This window comes from Octopus sinensis, linkage group LG7 (genome assembly GCF_006345805.1).
Source record: "Octopus sinensis linkage group LG7, ASM634580v1, whole genome shotgun sequence".
Classification (NCBI taxonomy): Eukaryota; Metazoa; Mollusca; class Cephalopoda; order Octopoda; family Octopodidae; genus Octopus; species Octopus sinensis.
The window spans coordinates 72,664,462-72,682,581 of record NC_043003.1 but is presented as its reverse complement, the minus strand read 5'-3'; the positions used below and the strand labels follow the sequence as shown (position 1 = coordinate 72,682,581).

At 36.9% G+C, this 18,120-nt stretch overlaps 2 protein-coding genes across 7 annotated transcripts in view; one reads left to right on the top strand and one right to left on the bottom strand.

Moving 5' to 3' along the window:
* LOC115213783 (glutaredoxin) lies at positions 1 to 15,353 on the bottom strand. 3 transcript variants are annotated; one of them, XM_029782628.2, is made up of 3 exons: positions 15,205 to 15,353; positions 1,015 to 1,282; positions 1 to 267 (listed from the first exon to the last, which is right to left on the bottom strand). In XM_029782628.2, exons 2-3 carry the CDS (start codon positions 1,252 to 1,254, stop codon positions 145 to 147), a joined length of 363 nt encoding a protein of 120 aa, XP_029638488.1. In that variant the 5' UTR covers positions 1,255 to 1,282; positions 15,205 to 15,353; the 3' UTR covers positions 1 to 144. The 3 variants fall into 3 exon arrangements, with proteins under 3 accessions (XP_029638488.1, XP_036360731.1, XP_029638489.1); XM_036504838.1 differs by having other exon boundaries at positions 15,201 to 15,324; XM_029782629.1 differs by lacking the exon at positions 15,205 to 15,353 and adding an exon at positions 3,502 to 3,638.
* A 167-nt stretch (positions 15,354 to 15,520) lies between these two features.
* LOC115213782 (TBC1 domain family member 9) overlaps positions 15,521 to 18,120 on the top strand; it is an 82,289-nt gene continuing 79,689 nt past the window's right edge. For 3 of the 4 annotated variants that reach the window (XM_036504837.1, XM_036504836.1, XM_029782627.2), the window contains exon 1: positions 15,817 to 15,860. In XM_036504837.1, coding sequence (XP_036360730.1) covers positions 15,817 to 15,860 — 44 coding nt within the window. Of the gene's footprint in view, positions 15,861 to 18,120 lie in introns of all 4 variants that reach the window. The other variant, XM_029782626.2, reaches the window with a different exon arrangement.

The window sequence follows — 18,120 nt, the reverse complement described above, 5'->3', positions numbered from 1 at the left end:
AATTTTCTCATTTCATGATAAATTAGTCTTAAATTCTAATACAATTTTTTTTACAGTAGTTCTACAAGGAGAACATTCCAATAGAAATACTGGCTAACCAGCAGAAATCCAAATGCATGATGAAATGGAGTGGGAACAATAACATTAGGATGTTTCTTTCGTTTCAGAACACTCATTTATCTTCTCTTGAAGTTTCCCTGATTGATAGAGAGCTTTTGTATCATCACAGCCACCAATACAGTTACCATTCACAAATACACGAGGAACCTGAAATAAAAGTAAATATATAAACTAGTTATAATTCATAGTTTGTATTATTATAGGAAACATATACAGTCATGTAAACAGCATGGAAGATAGACCCTGATTTAGAAAATAGTAGCTAAGGCTAGCTAACTGTAAATGTTTTGTTTATGATTGTCCCAGGAGGAAAAAAAACAAAAAACAGAAGCTTAATGACAGCCTCCACCCCATGAAATCAAAACAATGGGGACAGTGCTTATGACAGACCCCATTTGCCCCTATAATGGTGAGACTGATTCATTTCATGTTCAATGACCATCTGTAAATTGATGAAATTGAGGTGGAATGATGCTTTACAATGAAAGGATTGGATATAATAGTATGTGTAGAGGCACAGTAGGTGTGATGAGAAGGGAGACAGGTAGAGGTGAAATGCAACTATCTAGATCAAAGAAACAAAGGATATAGCAGAGGTAAAAAAGCAACAGTGATGATGTTTTGATTTGGCCTTCATTGTGTCCTACTTTCAAATTTCAGTTTATGAAACCCATTACTATATCCACAGACTCATTTGTTTATGTTTGGGAATCCATATGCAAAGTGTAATGACAGTTGCTTCTGAGAGGATCCAATGGAGGAGTTTCCTAAGTAGCCCCATGTAATTCCCAGGATTAATGGGCAGAGAAGATATATAGATAATTATAGGAAAACATCTTTTTATGTAGATGTGTATGCAAAAAGAAATGAATAATAAAAATCTCATGAATTTACCGTTCTCCTATGGGAAATTTCTTGCAGTACAGACATGATCTGCTCACCATCTTCTCGTTTGTTCAATTCAATAGTTTTGTAATTTACACTAAGATTATCAAATATTGTTTTCACAGTGTTACAATGGGGGCAGTAGGTCTTGGAGAAAACCACAATACAGTTTTCATGAATAGTTTTTTCAACAAACTTAGCAAACTCCGGGCTACTTGCAATTGGTGCTTTCGTGAAAAAATTACCCATTGCTAAGAATTAAAAATGAAGTGAAGACCTTTAAAAAAGAGAGAAAAGAGAATATTGAGTGTTTTACTGAAGCTCAATGACAATTTTTATTAATAAGTTTTTACAAATTAAGAATAATAAAACAATACTGAAAATAATTTGATAATGTTGTTATTACCTAATTTTAGGGATATCTAGGACCACATTTGCAATGTATCTTTTTTTGAAGACACTAGGGTGTGATTTAAGGGAAATTTGGTGGTCATTTGTAGCACATTGTATAACCAAGTGGAGGTTCTTTCATTGTCTCAAAATTGGTCATAAAGTCTCAATAATAAAATGAAATAAGCACACATGACAATAAAAGTAACGATAATAGCAACAACACTAACAGGTCTGTCTTCAGTGTTCAGACCAGAAGTTTCAATGCTTAAGCATCCAAAACACAGCATGTCAATAATTTCTATTAAAGAAAAAATAATATTAGTCTTGGTGATATTGCTGTTAATTCTTTCCTTCTAAAGTAAGGACAAATAGATAATGAAATTTAAAAATCAAGTGTCTAAAAAATCTTTTAAAAAGAGCTCTAAAACTCAGATTAATGGTAAAGGGCAATGGTTTGGTGGCATTAAATAGATTAACCTGTTAGCATTTAAACCAGCCACATCTGGCCAAAATATTCTATCTGTTGTATGTTCAAACCAAATAGATCAAGCCTCTCACACCTACCCTACAATGTCAATCTAAAAATAAACAATTACATGATCAAAACCTCATAGCTATGAGATAATACATGATTAATCCAAAACAATATGAATAAATAAACATTATATTTGACATGATAAACTGAATGTTAAAGGGTTAAGAGATAATCCTACCACTGGATAGAATTTTAAATCATTCTTAGATCTCACCCTATTTCTTTTAGAAATATAGAATTAACTATACTGTCCATACACATAAAATGTTAAGCAGGATGGGGTGTGGTTCTAAATGTGGTGTTAGATCAGCACTGAAGGGTTTATCTAACACAATATGATGAAGTATTTATTTTGTCTCTAACCTTCCATAACCAAACACACAACCTAAATACTTCACACCAAATCTACAATAACTCCATGAACAGAGATATTGAAAATATCTTTCAATGGGATCATACCAATTTTGTCTTCTTCAACAGTACAAACACACAATCAAGCTGTTTTAAGAAAACAATACTGAACTCCACCCCTAAACATGAACAGCATGCAACTAGAACCCTTGTAAATGTCTGGCCCTACCATCATAGAGGAACTCTCTCAATACTGACTGGTCTTTTTCTTTAGAGAGAGACAACGCTTCTTTTCCCAATAACTATAAATTATTTACAATGTTTATCCTTCGATGTTGATAAAATAATACACCAGGCGAGTATCAAGTGGTCGTGAGATGTGTTAAAAACAACAGCTAAATACCCCTTAAATCACACAGAAAAATTTCTCTTTTTGTTTTTTCATAGTGGTATGAATTTCTGTGTGTAGAATACAAATTTGTAAAAATTTTCTGAAAATTCCAAAAAATAAAAAAGTTATGAAGGGTTATACGGGGTGCTAAAAGCAGAATTCTACCTGGCTCTCTTTCTGATACATATGCAATTAAAGAGAAAAAAAATTATCAAAATTAGTCATTACTCATTTTGCCCCGATTTAGACATTTTTTTGAAAATTGAAAATTATCAAATTGGACATTAATGTGGGAAAAAAATTTATGTGCAGTCCAACAGAAAAACACTAAAAATTAGCTAGATATTTTATTAACTACCTCAATTACAACTGAGTTAAAGTCGAAGGAAACTTTCTTGAAAAAAAAAGTACCTGTTACTTGACTATTCTTTTATTCTTTTACTTGTTTCAGTCATTTGACTGTGGCCATGCTGGAGCATTGCTTTTAGTCAAACAAATCACCCCAAAGACTTATTCTTTGTAAGCCTAGTACTTATCCTTTCGGTCTATTTTGCCGAATCGCTGCTAAGTTACGAGAACATAAACACAACAGCATCGGTTGTCAAGAAATGATGGGGGGAGGGGAACGAACACAGACACACAAATACACATACATATATACATACATATATATATGTAAATATGACGGGCACCTTTCAGTTTCCATCTATCAAATCCACTTACAAGGGCTTTGGTTGGCCTGAGGCTATAGTAGAAGACACTTGGCCAAGGGGCCACGCAGTGGGACTGAACCCAGAACCAAGTGGTTGGTAAGCAAGCTACTTACCACACAGCCACTCTCAACTGCAACAACTATGGTGATCAATGTTTACTTCCAAAGATGGTGCAGCACTTGCAATGCAATGGTTTCAAACAAGTGGTGTGAAAATAACAAGAAATTGTTAATTACTCATTTTGTTCCAGTTATCAATTTGACCCACTCTCCTAGAAGTAATTTCAAGTATTTGAGAAAATGATGAAAAATCCTGAGAAAAAAAAAGAAAGGAAAAAAAAAGATTTGATTTAATGAAAAACATGTAAACATAAATGTAATTATCTCTTTATCTATCCTTACATACATTCATACTTTTTCTCTCACATACAAATGCAGACACACTCACAGATACATACTTTTTCTCTGTCCTTGTCCCAAAAGCAGCAACAATTAATTCCCAAGGGAATTGTAGCAACTTTTGGGACAAGGTTAGCAAACTGTTTTTTAATTGAATGAATTGGTGTCAATAATCTGAAAAAAATCTATGGTTATTTATCAAAAATGAGGATCCATCTCATTTTTAAAGATATGTTTGTATATTGAAAGACAGTTTCTGCATGCAAGAATGCTGGGAGGTGGGGCATCCCTGTATTGGGTGTACCATACCCTTCATAGCAACCCTGATATCGAGGGTGGCTCAGGGCAATTGCCCTCTTCATCCACCACCTATCAATCCAGCCCTGTATGCCAGGTAAAATGCTTAATGGCATTTTGCCTGTCTTTATGTTCTGAGTTTACATGCTGGTAAGGTCAACTTGCCTTTCATCTTTTCGAGGGTCAGTAAAATAAGTACCAGTTGATCACCAGGGTTGATGCAATCAACTTACCACCACCCCTGAAACTGCAGGCCTTGTGCCAAAATTTGAAGCCATTATTATTATTATTATCATTATGAAGGTGGTGAGCTGGTAGAATTGTTAGCACACCAGGCGAAATGCTTAGTGGCATTTCATCCACCTTCATGTTCTGAGTTCAAATTCTGCCACAGTTGTCTTTGCCTTTCATCCTTTCTTAGTCAACAAAATAATACCTCTAAATCCATTGAAAACACTACAACATATTCAGAACACTACTTCAGTTCAAATTTTTGGTTTAAATCCTAGCAATAGACCATTAAAAGTGTTTATGGGGCAAAAGATATTAAAAAAACATCAATACGTCAGAATGACAAACAAATGAGGAGGGTATCAGGTGGTTGTGAGATGTGCTAAAAATAACACCTAAATACCCCTTAAATCACGCAGAAAAATTTCTCTTTCTGTTTTTTCATGGTGGTATGATGGTACAATTGACTTAACCCCTTCCCCAAACTGCTGGCCTTGTGCCAAAATTTGAAATCATCATCATTATCTTCTTCTTTCAATTTTGTTTTCATTTCTTGCTGAGTGTTTTCCGAACACCTAAGGCAAAGAAACTCACTGTATATATTGGTAGGCCATTAAAATAAAGACAACAGATTGTTCATTTACAATGTCATGTGAGAGAGAAAAAGGGGAAGATAGACAGAGGAAAAGAAAAAGAAAATAACGGAAAAAAAAAGAAACTAAAGAAAATAAAAGGAAAGAGAGTTCACAGTGACAATCATCATCATCATCGTTTAATGTCCGCTTTCCATGCTAGCATGGGTTGGACGAGTTTGTCTGAGGGCTGGCGAACCAGATGGCTGCACCAGGCTCCAATCTTGATTTGGCAGTTTCTACAGCTGGATGCACTTCCTATCGCCAACAATATATTTCTCAATACATGTGACATACCATTTAAGACAATTTGTTTCACTTCTTTCATGGATGGTAAACCAAGGATCATCTTCAAATAATTTTCGGTTCCTTTTTTGATCATTCCAAGCACTCCTACAATCAATTACATTGTAACCATCTTGAGATGCCACATCTTTTTGATTTTGATTTGAAAATCTTTATATTTTCTGAGCTTATCAAATTTTTTTTGCTCAGATATTATGATCACAAGGCATGCTCAAGTCAATCAATAAACAGATTTTATTAGTTTGGTCTTTCACAACAATATTTGGTTTATTAGCTTTGATGGTCTTTGGGACTTTCCAGTGCATACAGACCAGACCATCAAATTGATGTAATTGACTAGTCCTCTCCCCAAAAATTTCAGGACTTGTGCCTTCAGTAGAAAGGGTTATTACTATTATTATAGTGGGGACACATGACCAAGTGGTTAGAATGTTGCACTTATGATCATATGATTTTGGTTTCAATTCCTAAACCAGGTGGTGTGTTTTGTTCTTGAACAAATCACTTCATCTCATGTTGTTCCATGATCACTTTGACACTTGATGCATGGCACACTGTACACCTGTTCAGGAAATATAGGAAGTGTGCTAATGTACAATGCATACATTTGATCACTATAAACATATCATTTGTGCAAGTTCCTTGACAAGAGCTAAACACTCATACATCATCTTTGACGAGAGAGTCCGTTATTATTATTATTATTATTATTATTGGTGTTTGGAAGGAGAGGTGGCTTGTTCACAGTTCATAAGTTTTGTTACTTCAGTTTGGTATTTGCATTTTTGTTGGACTGTTTACTAAATAAGTCAGCAAGTTGGTTTGTGAACAATTCACTCTTTAAGGACAAATTTTAAAATTTATAATTGTAGATTTCATATCTTTTAAAGAAAGAAAACACAACATGGCTTCTCAAATCAATGAAAATATCTTCTTTCCACTACTTACATGGATAGTTAACAGACAATGTAGATATAATAATGGGAACAAAATAAAAGAATGCGAAAATAAAACCATCACTACCACCACACTTTACATTATAACAAAACTATCCAAAATAATAACAAGGCAGATGAAAACACAGCAGCAACAATGAAAGTGAAAACAACAAAAATTAGGTCACAGGACAAAAAAAATAGTTCTCCATTCAACACATCAGCAATCTCACCCTCCACCATCAACAACACCAGTAACGCTAATAAAAAAAATAACATAAAAAATAAATCTTTCAAATCTAGATTTAGTGGTTTCACTGATGCAATATGTCAAATGAATGAGGACATTTTTATTGACTTAAAAGAGCTAAAATGTATATATAACTATAATGGCTAGAACAGACAACACACCAGCAGATTGAAAAATGCCTGAGACTAATCTGGAGAACAAAACATACATAGCCAAGGAATTAAATTAGGAATTATGGAAGTGAATTTGCTGCAGCCCTGGCTCAAACATAGACTGAGGCAGGGCACTCGGCACCTAGAGTGCTTATGCTCCTCTGCCAGTTGGGCAATGTGGTCACTGGAAGTTCTACTTAGATGTTCTATTGGGATTAAGTGGTGGGCAAGTACAACATTCTTGTGGAGAATCTGGGCATCAATTAGAATCAACTGGTGATCTATGCTGGAGGACTTTTGTGCTAGAGCCCATAGATAATTTCCAGAAATCCTTGGCCTGGCTGGATAGAATTAATGGTCTGAGAAAAACTCTACAGGCATGGATGTGCCATCAGTCAAACCTGACTGAGATGTGTGCAAAGTGTCAAAACTTCTGCATGCTACAGGGGAGCATTGCCAGTTTGGGACGAACTCTACAAGCATGGAAGTGCCGTCACCCAGGGTTGCATGCAGAGTGACGAAACTGTTCTGTATGCTCTCATCCAATGTCGAAACATTACTGACTTGTGGGTGTATGTCAAACACCTGCTGTCACCTGTAGAGCAGCTCCAGCCATTAATTGAGTCCATCGTGAAGATTGGTCCACCACCTTCCTTTGGCTGGGAAGGGCAGGCAGCATTTATGTGTCTAGCAGCCTGAGCAAAGAGGCTGTATGGAGGACCATATTGAAAGAGCTGAAGACAGACACTGACCATTTTTTCCAGTCCCTCATCAACTTGAAAAGGAAAGTGAGGGAGGGTACTGCTGCCTTCCAACAATGTTTTGAAAAGTGAGTGATTATGGCAAGACTGGTCTGAGTGAATGGGTCTACTCTAAGCAGGTACCTGTAGCTAGAAGGAAGAGAATGAGGAGAGGTCTAGTGGTGAAGGCAACTGGGGTTTGTGCAGTTTCCATAAGCAGCCCTAGGAAAGCTCTCTCTTTTGGGAAATTATTCATTGTTGGAATTTTTTATTGTTGATTTTTTAATCTTTTTTACACACTCCTTTATGTAGCCTCACATTACATTGCTCCAATATTTTTGTGGTTAATAAAGAAAACATTGTTACTGAGACAGTAGAATCATTAGCACATTTCACAAAATGCTTAACAACATTTCACCCATCTTTATGTTCTGATTTCACCTTTCATCCATTTGGGGTCAATGAAATATGTGCCAGTTCAGCATGGGAATTGATGTAACTGACTAGTCCTCTCCCCTACAAAATTTCAGACTTTATGCCTATAGGTAGAAAGAATTATTATTATTATTATTATTATTATTTGTTTATGAAATATATTCTATGATAAACACAGTACTGTAAGAGTTCGATGACAGTGTAGATAATTAAGGGTTGACTTGTGACAATATTATCAGCGGTGTTCAGAAAAAAGACAATGTTGATAATTAGATAAAATTATCTATAAATATAGAATTAATGTAAATATATACTTTAAAGTTATTTCAAATTAATATTGACATTCATTTCATAAAGAAAATAGATGTTTAATGGTTTGGGTGTGTACCCAAACTACCTGTACTCTTTGTTTTTAAAACTGAGGCACCCTTTTTCATCTAGCAGCCAATAAAAATGTGGCTAGATGTGCCATTCAAGAATTGCCTAGGTATTTATTAGCAAGAAGTTATATTTAGTTATTTTGCAAATATTTTGTAATAGAAATCTGGGCAATTCTAGTAGGAGCACAAAATATAAATAATCTATGAGGTCATTGTATTGAATTGATAAGACTAACAGACTTTAATCAGAATGTGAATTAGACAACAATGTGTACAAGACAGCTGTGTAGAATATATATATTAATGTGGAATACAGAGATATGTAAATTGAACAGGTGTGTAGACTTGGTAGCTGTGTGAACTCAACAGCTGTTCATACTTAAACTGCTATGAGGACTAAACATCAATGTGGATGAAATACTATGTGGACTTAACACTCATTGGAATATTTAGCTGCATGGATTACAGAGGAATGAGAAAATGCAACAGTTGTGTAGATTTAGCAGTTCAGTCCCACTGCGTGGCATCTTGGGCAAGAGTCTTCTGATATAGCCCCGGATTTGGTAGACGGAAACTGAAAGAAGCCTGTCGTATATATGTATATATATATGTATGTGTGTGTATGTGTTTGTGTGTCTGTGTTTGTCCCCCTAGCATTGCATGACAACCGATGCTGGTGTGTTTACGCCTCCGTCACTTAGCAGTTCGGCAAAAGAGACCAATAGAATAAGTACTGGGCTTACAAAGAATAAGTCCCAGGGTCGATTTGCTTGACTAAAGGCGGTGCTCCAGCATGGCCGCAGTCAAATGACTGAAACATGTAAAAGAGTAAGAGTAAAGAGAGTAATCTCTATATCATCTATAAACAGCAAAATGTCTGTGTGTCCTTTATACAAATCCACAGATTTTCCCGTAGAAGGCTCGCATTTTCTATGGTCTTTCAAAACTGTCAGAGGGTGGCCGTGAAAATCTTTTCATTTCCCCAGTCACCCCAGAAAGCCATTAAGAGATGTCAATTAACAAATCGCAGGGACAGACACTCTCAGTTGCAGGAATACATCTGGGCGAGCCCTGCTTTTCACATGGGCAACTTTATGTTGCCTGCTCCTGTGTTGGAAGTAGGAATGCCCTGTTTGTATATGCCCCTGAGGGTAAAACCTGCAATATTGTTTACAACGAGATTTTGGATAAGCATTTATAAATGCATTGGTATACCAATGCTATCCTCAACGAAAATGATTCTCACTTAGTCAGATGTTAGGTTAAAAGGCTAGGTTCCTTTTAGTGAAGGCTGCCGGTAAGTTTTGGCAAGTTTTGTCAATGCGGATCTCCAAAGCTAACATTCTTCAATGGTTCTTAATCCAATGCAGCTGTCCTCCTCCGAAACAAACCCGCCATGCACATCTTCAGAGCCACATCATTTAGAACCCCTAGGATGGGTTAGTGATAGATCAGGATTAGAAGCTGCCTATTAGAGGTTCCTGAGCCCTTTTCTGTAAGGTTAGTCTAGGTTTTAGTTGAAGGCTTAGTTGTGTTCCGAACCTAACCTCCTCCGTTTCAGTGGATTGGGAGCCCAATTAGCCTTCCGATGAAAAGGCATAACTATTATTTATACCTTAGTTAACCTTGATGTCTTACGTGCTTCTATGCATCATGAACTATTGACCTTACTGCGTTACTTGCTTCAATGCGTCATATTCATAAAAATCACTTTGAATGCTGTTTTTTGTGCTCTAATTTCTCTGCCTTTTTGCTGGAATCCGCACTTTTCTTCCCACCATTGCTATTCACTCGTAGGATGACAGGGTTAGGTGAGGTGAGAGTTTCAAAAGGGCTGGCATGTGCAACTTGATCACCTCTGCCAGTCAAACTCCCAATCCATGCATTCCGGTCGTGACACTGATTGCGCAGAACTAGGTTGGGTGTGAAACCAAAACTCAATAAACGAGATTTATGTGTATTTTCAAAATCATGCTATTTTGCGGCCAAATTTGAGTATTTCGCTTTCTTCTGCATCCTTTTTTATCCAACTAATGGCATGTGCACAGTCCTGCTAATTTTCCATGATTATGCCAGGTGTGAAAACCGAAGTCCGATGAATATCAGTTACTCTCATAAAAAGCTCCAACTAGCTCATAAACAACAAAACTGGCCAAGGCTGAAATGTAATAAGAAACTTAGCTCTTGATTTAGTGAGAAATTTTTACTGCAACCCAGCAATGAACAACAAGCACTAGTACTAGACCCGGCAACGTCGGGTCATAGTGCTAGTTTTGCTATAAGAGTGAACTAGACATTGGTATGGATTAGGTAGCAAGGTGGACTACAAGACTTTACAGAGTAAACAGCTGTGTGGATGAAAGTGTCTAAATAGCAGTGTGGATGACACAGCACTGGATTTGACATGTGGAGAATTAACAGAAGCATGGAGTAAACAGCTGTGTGGCACTGACAGCAGTGTGGACTACACAGCTGCATAGGCTAGACAGGTGAATGGACCTCATCATCTGTCTACCTTGACAGATGTGTGGACTTAAGTGCTATGTGAGCAAGACAGCAGTGTGGACTAAACAGCTGTATAGATGAGAGAACTTTGTGGAACAGACAAGTGTGTAGGCTGCTTTGAACTAGATAGCTGTGTAGACTATGGCAGGAGTGTAAACATGGACAACTGTGTGGACTAGAGAGCTGCATGTATTTCACAAAAATGCTGTGAAGAAAAACAGCTTAGTGAATTTGACAGCTCAGTGAACTGAACAAATAATAGACTTGAAAAGTGTGTGAACTTGACATATGGACAGAATTGACAGTTCTGTGGACTTGATAGCTGCATGGATTAGACAGCTATATGAACTAAACCATTGTGTGGACTAAATACCCATGTAGACTTAGCAGCTATGCAGACTTTTGTTTGGATTAGACAGTTGTGTAGACTAACAGCTGTTAAATAAAGAACTAGATGAAATTGAGAAGGATATTGTTAAAAAACCTGGTACAAACAGAAACAAGAATGCAAGCAATACTTAAATATTAGAGTGTGAGGAACAAGTGCTGGTTTGTGGTTGCAAAACTAATGTACTAAAGCTCTGAAATGTTTTGGAGTTTGTATAATGTAGGGAGATGTGAGTACTCTCCTGCCCTGATGTGATCTCCAGGGATGCGGGCATCCAGCAACGGGACCTCCGTAATGCCATGATGGATCGTGAAGTCTGGCGTGGCATGGTAAATTCCATTGTCTCGACCACGGTCGAACAATGATGATGATGATGTTTATTTCAATCTAAAAATCTTTAAAGAGAAATATCTGCTCAGTGCTGTACTAAATGAATATATGGTTTTACTCCAATGAACTTTGGTTAAAGTATCAGCATCCACATCAGTTCCCATAACATACACAGTATATGAATATGTGAACTTATAAGACAATCATAATTTTTAACACAGGTAGACAGTCACACTTTGTTGGTGGAGGGGTATGATAAACCTGTTTTTTTTATTTTGATTATTAGTGTTGCATAATATGCTTTGCTAAAACTGCTGTTTCTTTTCAGATATCATCAGAAAAGGAGACTTAAAATTTATTAAAATGACAGATCTATCAGACTTTCAAAGAGGTCAAATTGTTGGTGCTCGTATGGCAGGCACTAGTGTAACAAAAACAGCCGAAATGTTTAGTATATCAAGAAGTACTGTCTCAAAATGACAGCCTTTGAGAAAGAGGGAAAATCCTCCTCGCTGAAACAAAACTCTGGAAGAAAACAAAAACTTCCAGATAGGGACTGTCGGACTCTTACAAGAATTGTTAAAAAGGATCAAAAGAGTACAGCTCCCAAAATTACTGCCGAGTTTAATGACCATCTCAAGAACCCAGTTTCCACAAAAACTGTTTGCCAAGAGTTGCACAAAGTTGGATTTCTTGGGAGGGCTGCAATCATAAAAACCACAATTTTCAAAAACGAATGTTCAGAGTGGAGTAAAAACCAACAGAATTCGTCCCTAGAGCAGTGGGAGAATGTTACTTTCTTGGACGAGTCACCCTTTACCTTATTTCTGACCACCAGCCGAGTATATTTGTGGAGACAGCCAAAAGAAGCTTTTGGACCTAGACTGCCTTCTTCCAACTGTTAAACATGGAGGAGGATCTGTTATGACCTGGAGGGTTATATCTTGGAAATCTGCAGGCCCTATGGTTCCCCTTCATGGCAAAATGAACAGTCAAGACTATTTAAGTATTTTATCTGATCAAATTCATCCTATGGTTGCAGAACTGTTTCTGGAGGGAAATGCAATCTTTCAGGATGATAATGCACCAATTCACACAGCTAAAGTTGTTACTGAATGGCAAAAAGGAACATTTTAGTGAAGTTGAACATCTTATCTGGCCACCACAGTCCCCAGATCTCAATATTATTGAACATTTATGGTGCATTTTAGAAAAACATGTAAGGAGTCGCTATCCTCCACCATCATGACTACAAGAACTTTTAGCTGAAGAATGGACAAAAATTCCTTTGGAAACAATTCAAACTTTGTACAAGACCATACCTCGTAGAATCCAAGCTGTAATTACAGCCAAAGGCAGTCCTATCCCATATTAAAATAAATTTGCTTGAAATCTTAAGGTATTTTCATTATTTTGTCCAACCCCAGTATATATATATATAATTAGAAATAAATGGGTGAAATGTAGATTTGGTGCAATGTAGTCAACAGGGACAGTACCTGAGATGGGAGGAATACGTGGTCAGTCACAGAATCTCATAGAAGGAACTTTAGGCTTGGGAATAAGCAAGAACATCCTTCTTGATGAAGTCTGCATTCAATGTTTTGCCTTCACAAGGCAGTTTAGTCTGGTGGAACATACAAATGACTGATGAATGTAAATGCGGAAAGAAAACAACAGAGAGACATGTTCTGTCAAACTGCAGGCTAGCACTAGACAGATATACATGGCATCACAGTCAAGTCCTCAGTGTCATAAGTACATCACTCAAGGAGATCAAGGGATATAATAAGGGAGAGTACCCAAAAGTGGAAAAGTGTGGAAGGATATACTTCCAGAAGGAGGGTAAAGGACATAAGATCAGGCCTTCAAAAAAGTATACAAGACAGATGAAAGATGGAAGGGATACTGAGAGCTGGCCACAGATTTGGAAAGACTTAATATTTCCGCTCAAAAGACCAGACTTAATCCTATGGATCCCAGAACAAAAAAAGTGGAATTTTGCTAGACCTGACAGTGCCATGGGAAGAGAACATCCCAAATGCAAAGCAATGGAAGAAGAGATATGAGAGATTAATTGAAGAATGCAGGGAACAGGGTTGGACTGTTGAGTATTACCAGCTGACAGTGGGGGCTAGAGGTTTAATTGAAAGGAAAATGGCAATGTTATTTAAAAGGTTTGCATTTTCGAGCTTAGAGCTGAGAAAAGTAATAAGGAGGATACAGAAGGCAGTTGACAAAGCCAGCTTCTATATATGGCTGAAATGAGAAGACCTGAAATGGCTCGAAAGCCATAATGTGCTGACAGGGAAATAGCATCACTAGGTGAGGCTGGTTGGCACTTAAGCAGTGTTGCTGCTTGGCAGATGGGCCCAAGTTTACCTAAACATTGAATGGATAACAATCTATCATATATCATTATACATCATCATCACCATCATCGTTTAATGTCTGCTTTCCATTCAGGCATGGGTTGGATGGTTTGACTGAGGACTGGCAAGCCAGGAAAATCTATTCGGGATTATTATATAAATTATATCCAGTGATTTTAAGAGGTAGGAAAAAGATATTTTGTTAATATTATACTTTTACTCAGGAACCAAAAAAGGGTTTTGTAGCATATTAAGTCACCGGAAATCAGTCCACGAAAAAAAAAAATTCTAATGATTCCGGGATATTGGTGGTGGTGGTGGTGGGGGCAGTCCGGTCCCACCCCACTTTTTTTCCGAACAAAAATAAGGGGTTTGCAGCATATTAGGAGGTCAGGGTACTTATTGCATGCAAACAATCCGAGTTTTTTCTATCTTAGTGAAAATCGTGCAGGTGAAAAGATCAATAAGGGGTGAAATTTCCGAGGATTCCACCTCACCTCACCCCGTTTGCCGGACCCCCAAAAAGGGCTGTGTAGCATATTAGGAGGTCACCGGAATTCATTCAACGGAAAAAAAATTTTCCAGGCGTAACTTCGGTATATGTACCGGTGTAAGTACCGGATACATTTCAAGAAAGCGCTTTTTTTTTTATATATGGGGGGTTAGGGTTTCTGTTAGGGTTAGAGGTGGGAGAAAAGGGTTTCTGTTATCTTCAGAAATGTAAACAAAGTCACGTGTGTACCTATACCGAAGGTTCGCCAATTTCCAATGATTTCGGGATAGTGGTGGAGTTTGCAGCATATTTGGTCAGGGTACTTGATTCCACGCAAAAAATCCGAGTTTTTCTTTTTTTTTTTTTTTTTTTTTTTCTTAGTGAAAATCGTGCGGGTGAAAGGATCAGAATTTACCAGGAATAAGAATATTGTTAAAATATTGTGTATTGTAGAAGTGAAACCAATTTATTCGACATAAACTTTAACAATAAAATCTTATGGACCTCGCAAGGACACTGGTCTATAAAGTAAGACGCTGTTGAGGTTACGGCGTAAACATCTTTGATGGTAGGCGTGCTCGACCATTCCTAGCCTGGGAATAGTTTACAAGTCGCAAAAGGAATTCCTGGGATTATAGTGCTGTTGTGTGTTATCGATATCATCAGTGTTTGCAGGAAGTGAGACCCTGACAAAGGTCACAGTCACAGAGAATAAAGCAACGATTAATGATAATACACCCAGAGGAGGGTTTCGGCTACTAATTGTATGAATGAGCTCAGTTTAACCAAGTTTTCTTTTCTATATCTGCCTTATATAATATGTGTATCTGAGTGTAAGAGAGTATAACGTTAAGGAGAGCAGCTGAAAAGAAAAGCAACGAGTAAATATTAATATAGAATACTTCACGTAAAGATCAATAACAAATACATCATGCATAATAATAGGATTCAATAAATATATATCTCACATACGCAGGTAATTAATTTGAAAGAGATAGAGGATTTGAGAGCATCCAGTTGCCTTCTATCACTACCACGTGTATCTTGGTCAAACTGTTGACATTTGCAATATCACGTCTGCTCACACGAGACTTGAAATTTATCAATTTTTTTTTTTTTTCGCTCAGGATAGATATACTTTTGGCAAATATCATAAAATATCATCGTCTGATCTGGTCTAATATCACTTTAAAAGAAAAATTAAGGTTCGATCCTACTTTTATGAAATAATAATCTAAAATATTTAGAATTACATTAGTGAAGTAGGAGGGTTCGCTCACGTTTGGACGAGAATTAAAACGTGATGAAGCTGCATTTCTATTTGGTTTGCCTTCGGGCATAGTAAATGTAGAATAAATTACTGACACACGATACATATATACATACAGGCACTTACTTACACGTATATATATATATATATATGTATACGTACATACACACAATTTATATATATAGATACAAATACAGAGACATACATGAACCCATATTGAAACAACTAGGACAAGGGTTCGCATCCGGGCTGAGAAGCAGAAACAAGACATTACGTGAGGTCACAAGTGTTGATTTGATTATGAAAAACAAACAATGTGGGTGAAGTTTGAAGAAGTTCTTTTGGCGAACGCACTATGGTATGTTTAATTTTATATCAGTTAGGGTGTACAGGGACTAGTGGCCTATGTATTATGTACATGTAACTGTATATCGGCTGTCAATGTACGTGGAAGTAGACACAGTACACGTAAGGACGTATATAGTCCAATCTACGTGGCTATGCGTATTTGTGGGTGTGTTTGTTGTCTCTCTCTCTCTCTCTCACTTTTTCTCTGCTCTCTCTCTTTTTGTTTCGCTCTATCTATCTGCCTGTCTATATATAGATATACGTAAATATATGCTTGCTTTGTGTCTATATAATCATGTATATGTTTATATAAATATATATATATATATATATATTATATATATATATATATATTATATATATATATATGTGTGTGTGTTTGTGCATATATATATGAATATATGCATGAATATAAAGCATATATGTATACATACACATAGAAACATACACACACATATGTATGTATACACCACTGTCTACCTTTTCCACATCTTTATGGGTCGGATGGAATTTATTGAGGCAGATTTACAATGATCAGAAGATCTGTCTTATTTCTAAACAGAGTATTATAACCCCATTGCCAGACATGTTTGCGCAGAAAATTGGAAATAAATAACACTGCTTGCACGATAGTGACAGTCATTTACAAATCAACTCTCACGCGATGTCAAGACAAACAACTACACACACACACACACTATCACGTATACGACAGGCTTCTTTCAGTTTCTATCGTCCAAATCCACTCACAAACCTTTGGTCTCTCTGGCACACTTCCCACAGGTGCCATGCAGTGAGACTCAACTCAGCCTGCTCATAATATATATAAATACACACACACGCATAGGCTGTGCAGTAAGAAGCTTGCTTCCCAACAACACTGTTTTTCGGTTCAGTCCCAGTTTGTGGCACCTTGGGCAAGTGCCTTCGACGATAGCCTCAAGTTGACCAAAGCCTTGTGAGTGGATTTATATATATATATATATATACATACACACATACATAGGGGTTGGACAAAATAATGGAAACACCTTAAAATTTCAAACAAATTTATTTTAATATGGGATAGGACCGCCTTTGGCTGTAATTACAGTTTAAATTCTACGAGGTAAGGACATGTACAAAGTTAGGATTGTTTCCAAAGGAATTTTTGTCCATTCTTCAGCTAAAACAGTCTCCAGTTCCTATAGTGATGATGGTGGGGGATATCGACTCCTTACTTGTTTTCTAAAATACACCAGAAATGTTCAATTACATTGAGATCTGAGGACTGTGGTGGCTAGATAAGATGTTCAACTTCACTAGAATGTTCCTCATGCTATTCAGTAACAAATTTAGCTGTGTAAATTGGTACACTATCATCCTGAAAGATTGTTTCCCACTGGAAACAGTTCTGCAATCATAGGATGAATTTGATCTGATAAAATGCTTAAATATTCTTGACTATTCATTCTGCCATGAAGGGAAACCATTGGGCCTGTGGATTTCCAAGATATAGCTCCCCCAGATCATTACAGATCCTCCTCCATGTTTAACAGTTGGAAGAAGGCAGTGTGGGTCAAATGCTTCTTTTGGCTGTCTCCACAGGTATACTCAGCCGGTTGTCAGAAATAAGGTAAAGGAGGACTTGTTTGAGAAAATAACTTTCTCCCACTGCTCTAGGGACCAATTCTGTAGGTTTTTACTCCACTCCAAACGCTTTACAATGTTTGTTTTTGAAAGTAGTGGTTTTCTGATTGCAGCCCTCTCTTGAAATCCAACTTTGTGCAGCTCCCGGCAAACAGTTTTTGTGGAAACTGGATTCTCGAGGTGGTCATTAAACTCTGCAGTAATTTTGGGAGCTGTACTTTTGTGATCCTTTCTACAAATTCGCGTAAGAGTCCGACGGTCCCTATCTGAAAGTTTGGGTTTTCTTCCAGGCTTTTGTTTCGACGAGGAGGGTTTTCCCTGTTTCTCAAAGGCTGTAATTACTTTCGAGACAATACTTTTTGATACACCAAACATTTCAGCTGTTTTCGTTAGGTTAGCACCTGCCATACGAGCACCAACAATTTGACCTCTTTGAAAGTCCGATAGATCTGTCATTTTAATGAATTTTAATTCCCCTTTTCTGAGGATATCTGCAAAGAAACAGCAATTTTAGCAAAGCATATTAAGCAACACTAATAATAAATAAAAAAAGCATAAAAACAAACAAGCTTTTGATGGTTTTATAGATATTTCAAAATTATGATGCTATGATGCTAGCTTCAGCCCGTATGTATATATAT

Coding starts and splice junctions, on each gene's coding strand:
- LOC115213783 (XM_029782628.2), bottom strand. CDS start 1,254: ATGGGTAATTTTTTCACGAAAGCACCAATTGCAAGTAGCCCGGAGTTT. Junction 268..1,014: donor AAATTTCCCATAGGAGAACG/GTAAATTCATGA, acceptor CTTTTATTTCAG/GTTCCTCGTGTATTTGTGAA.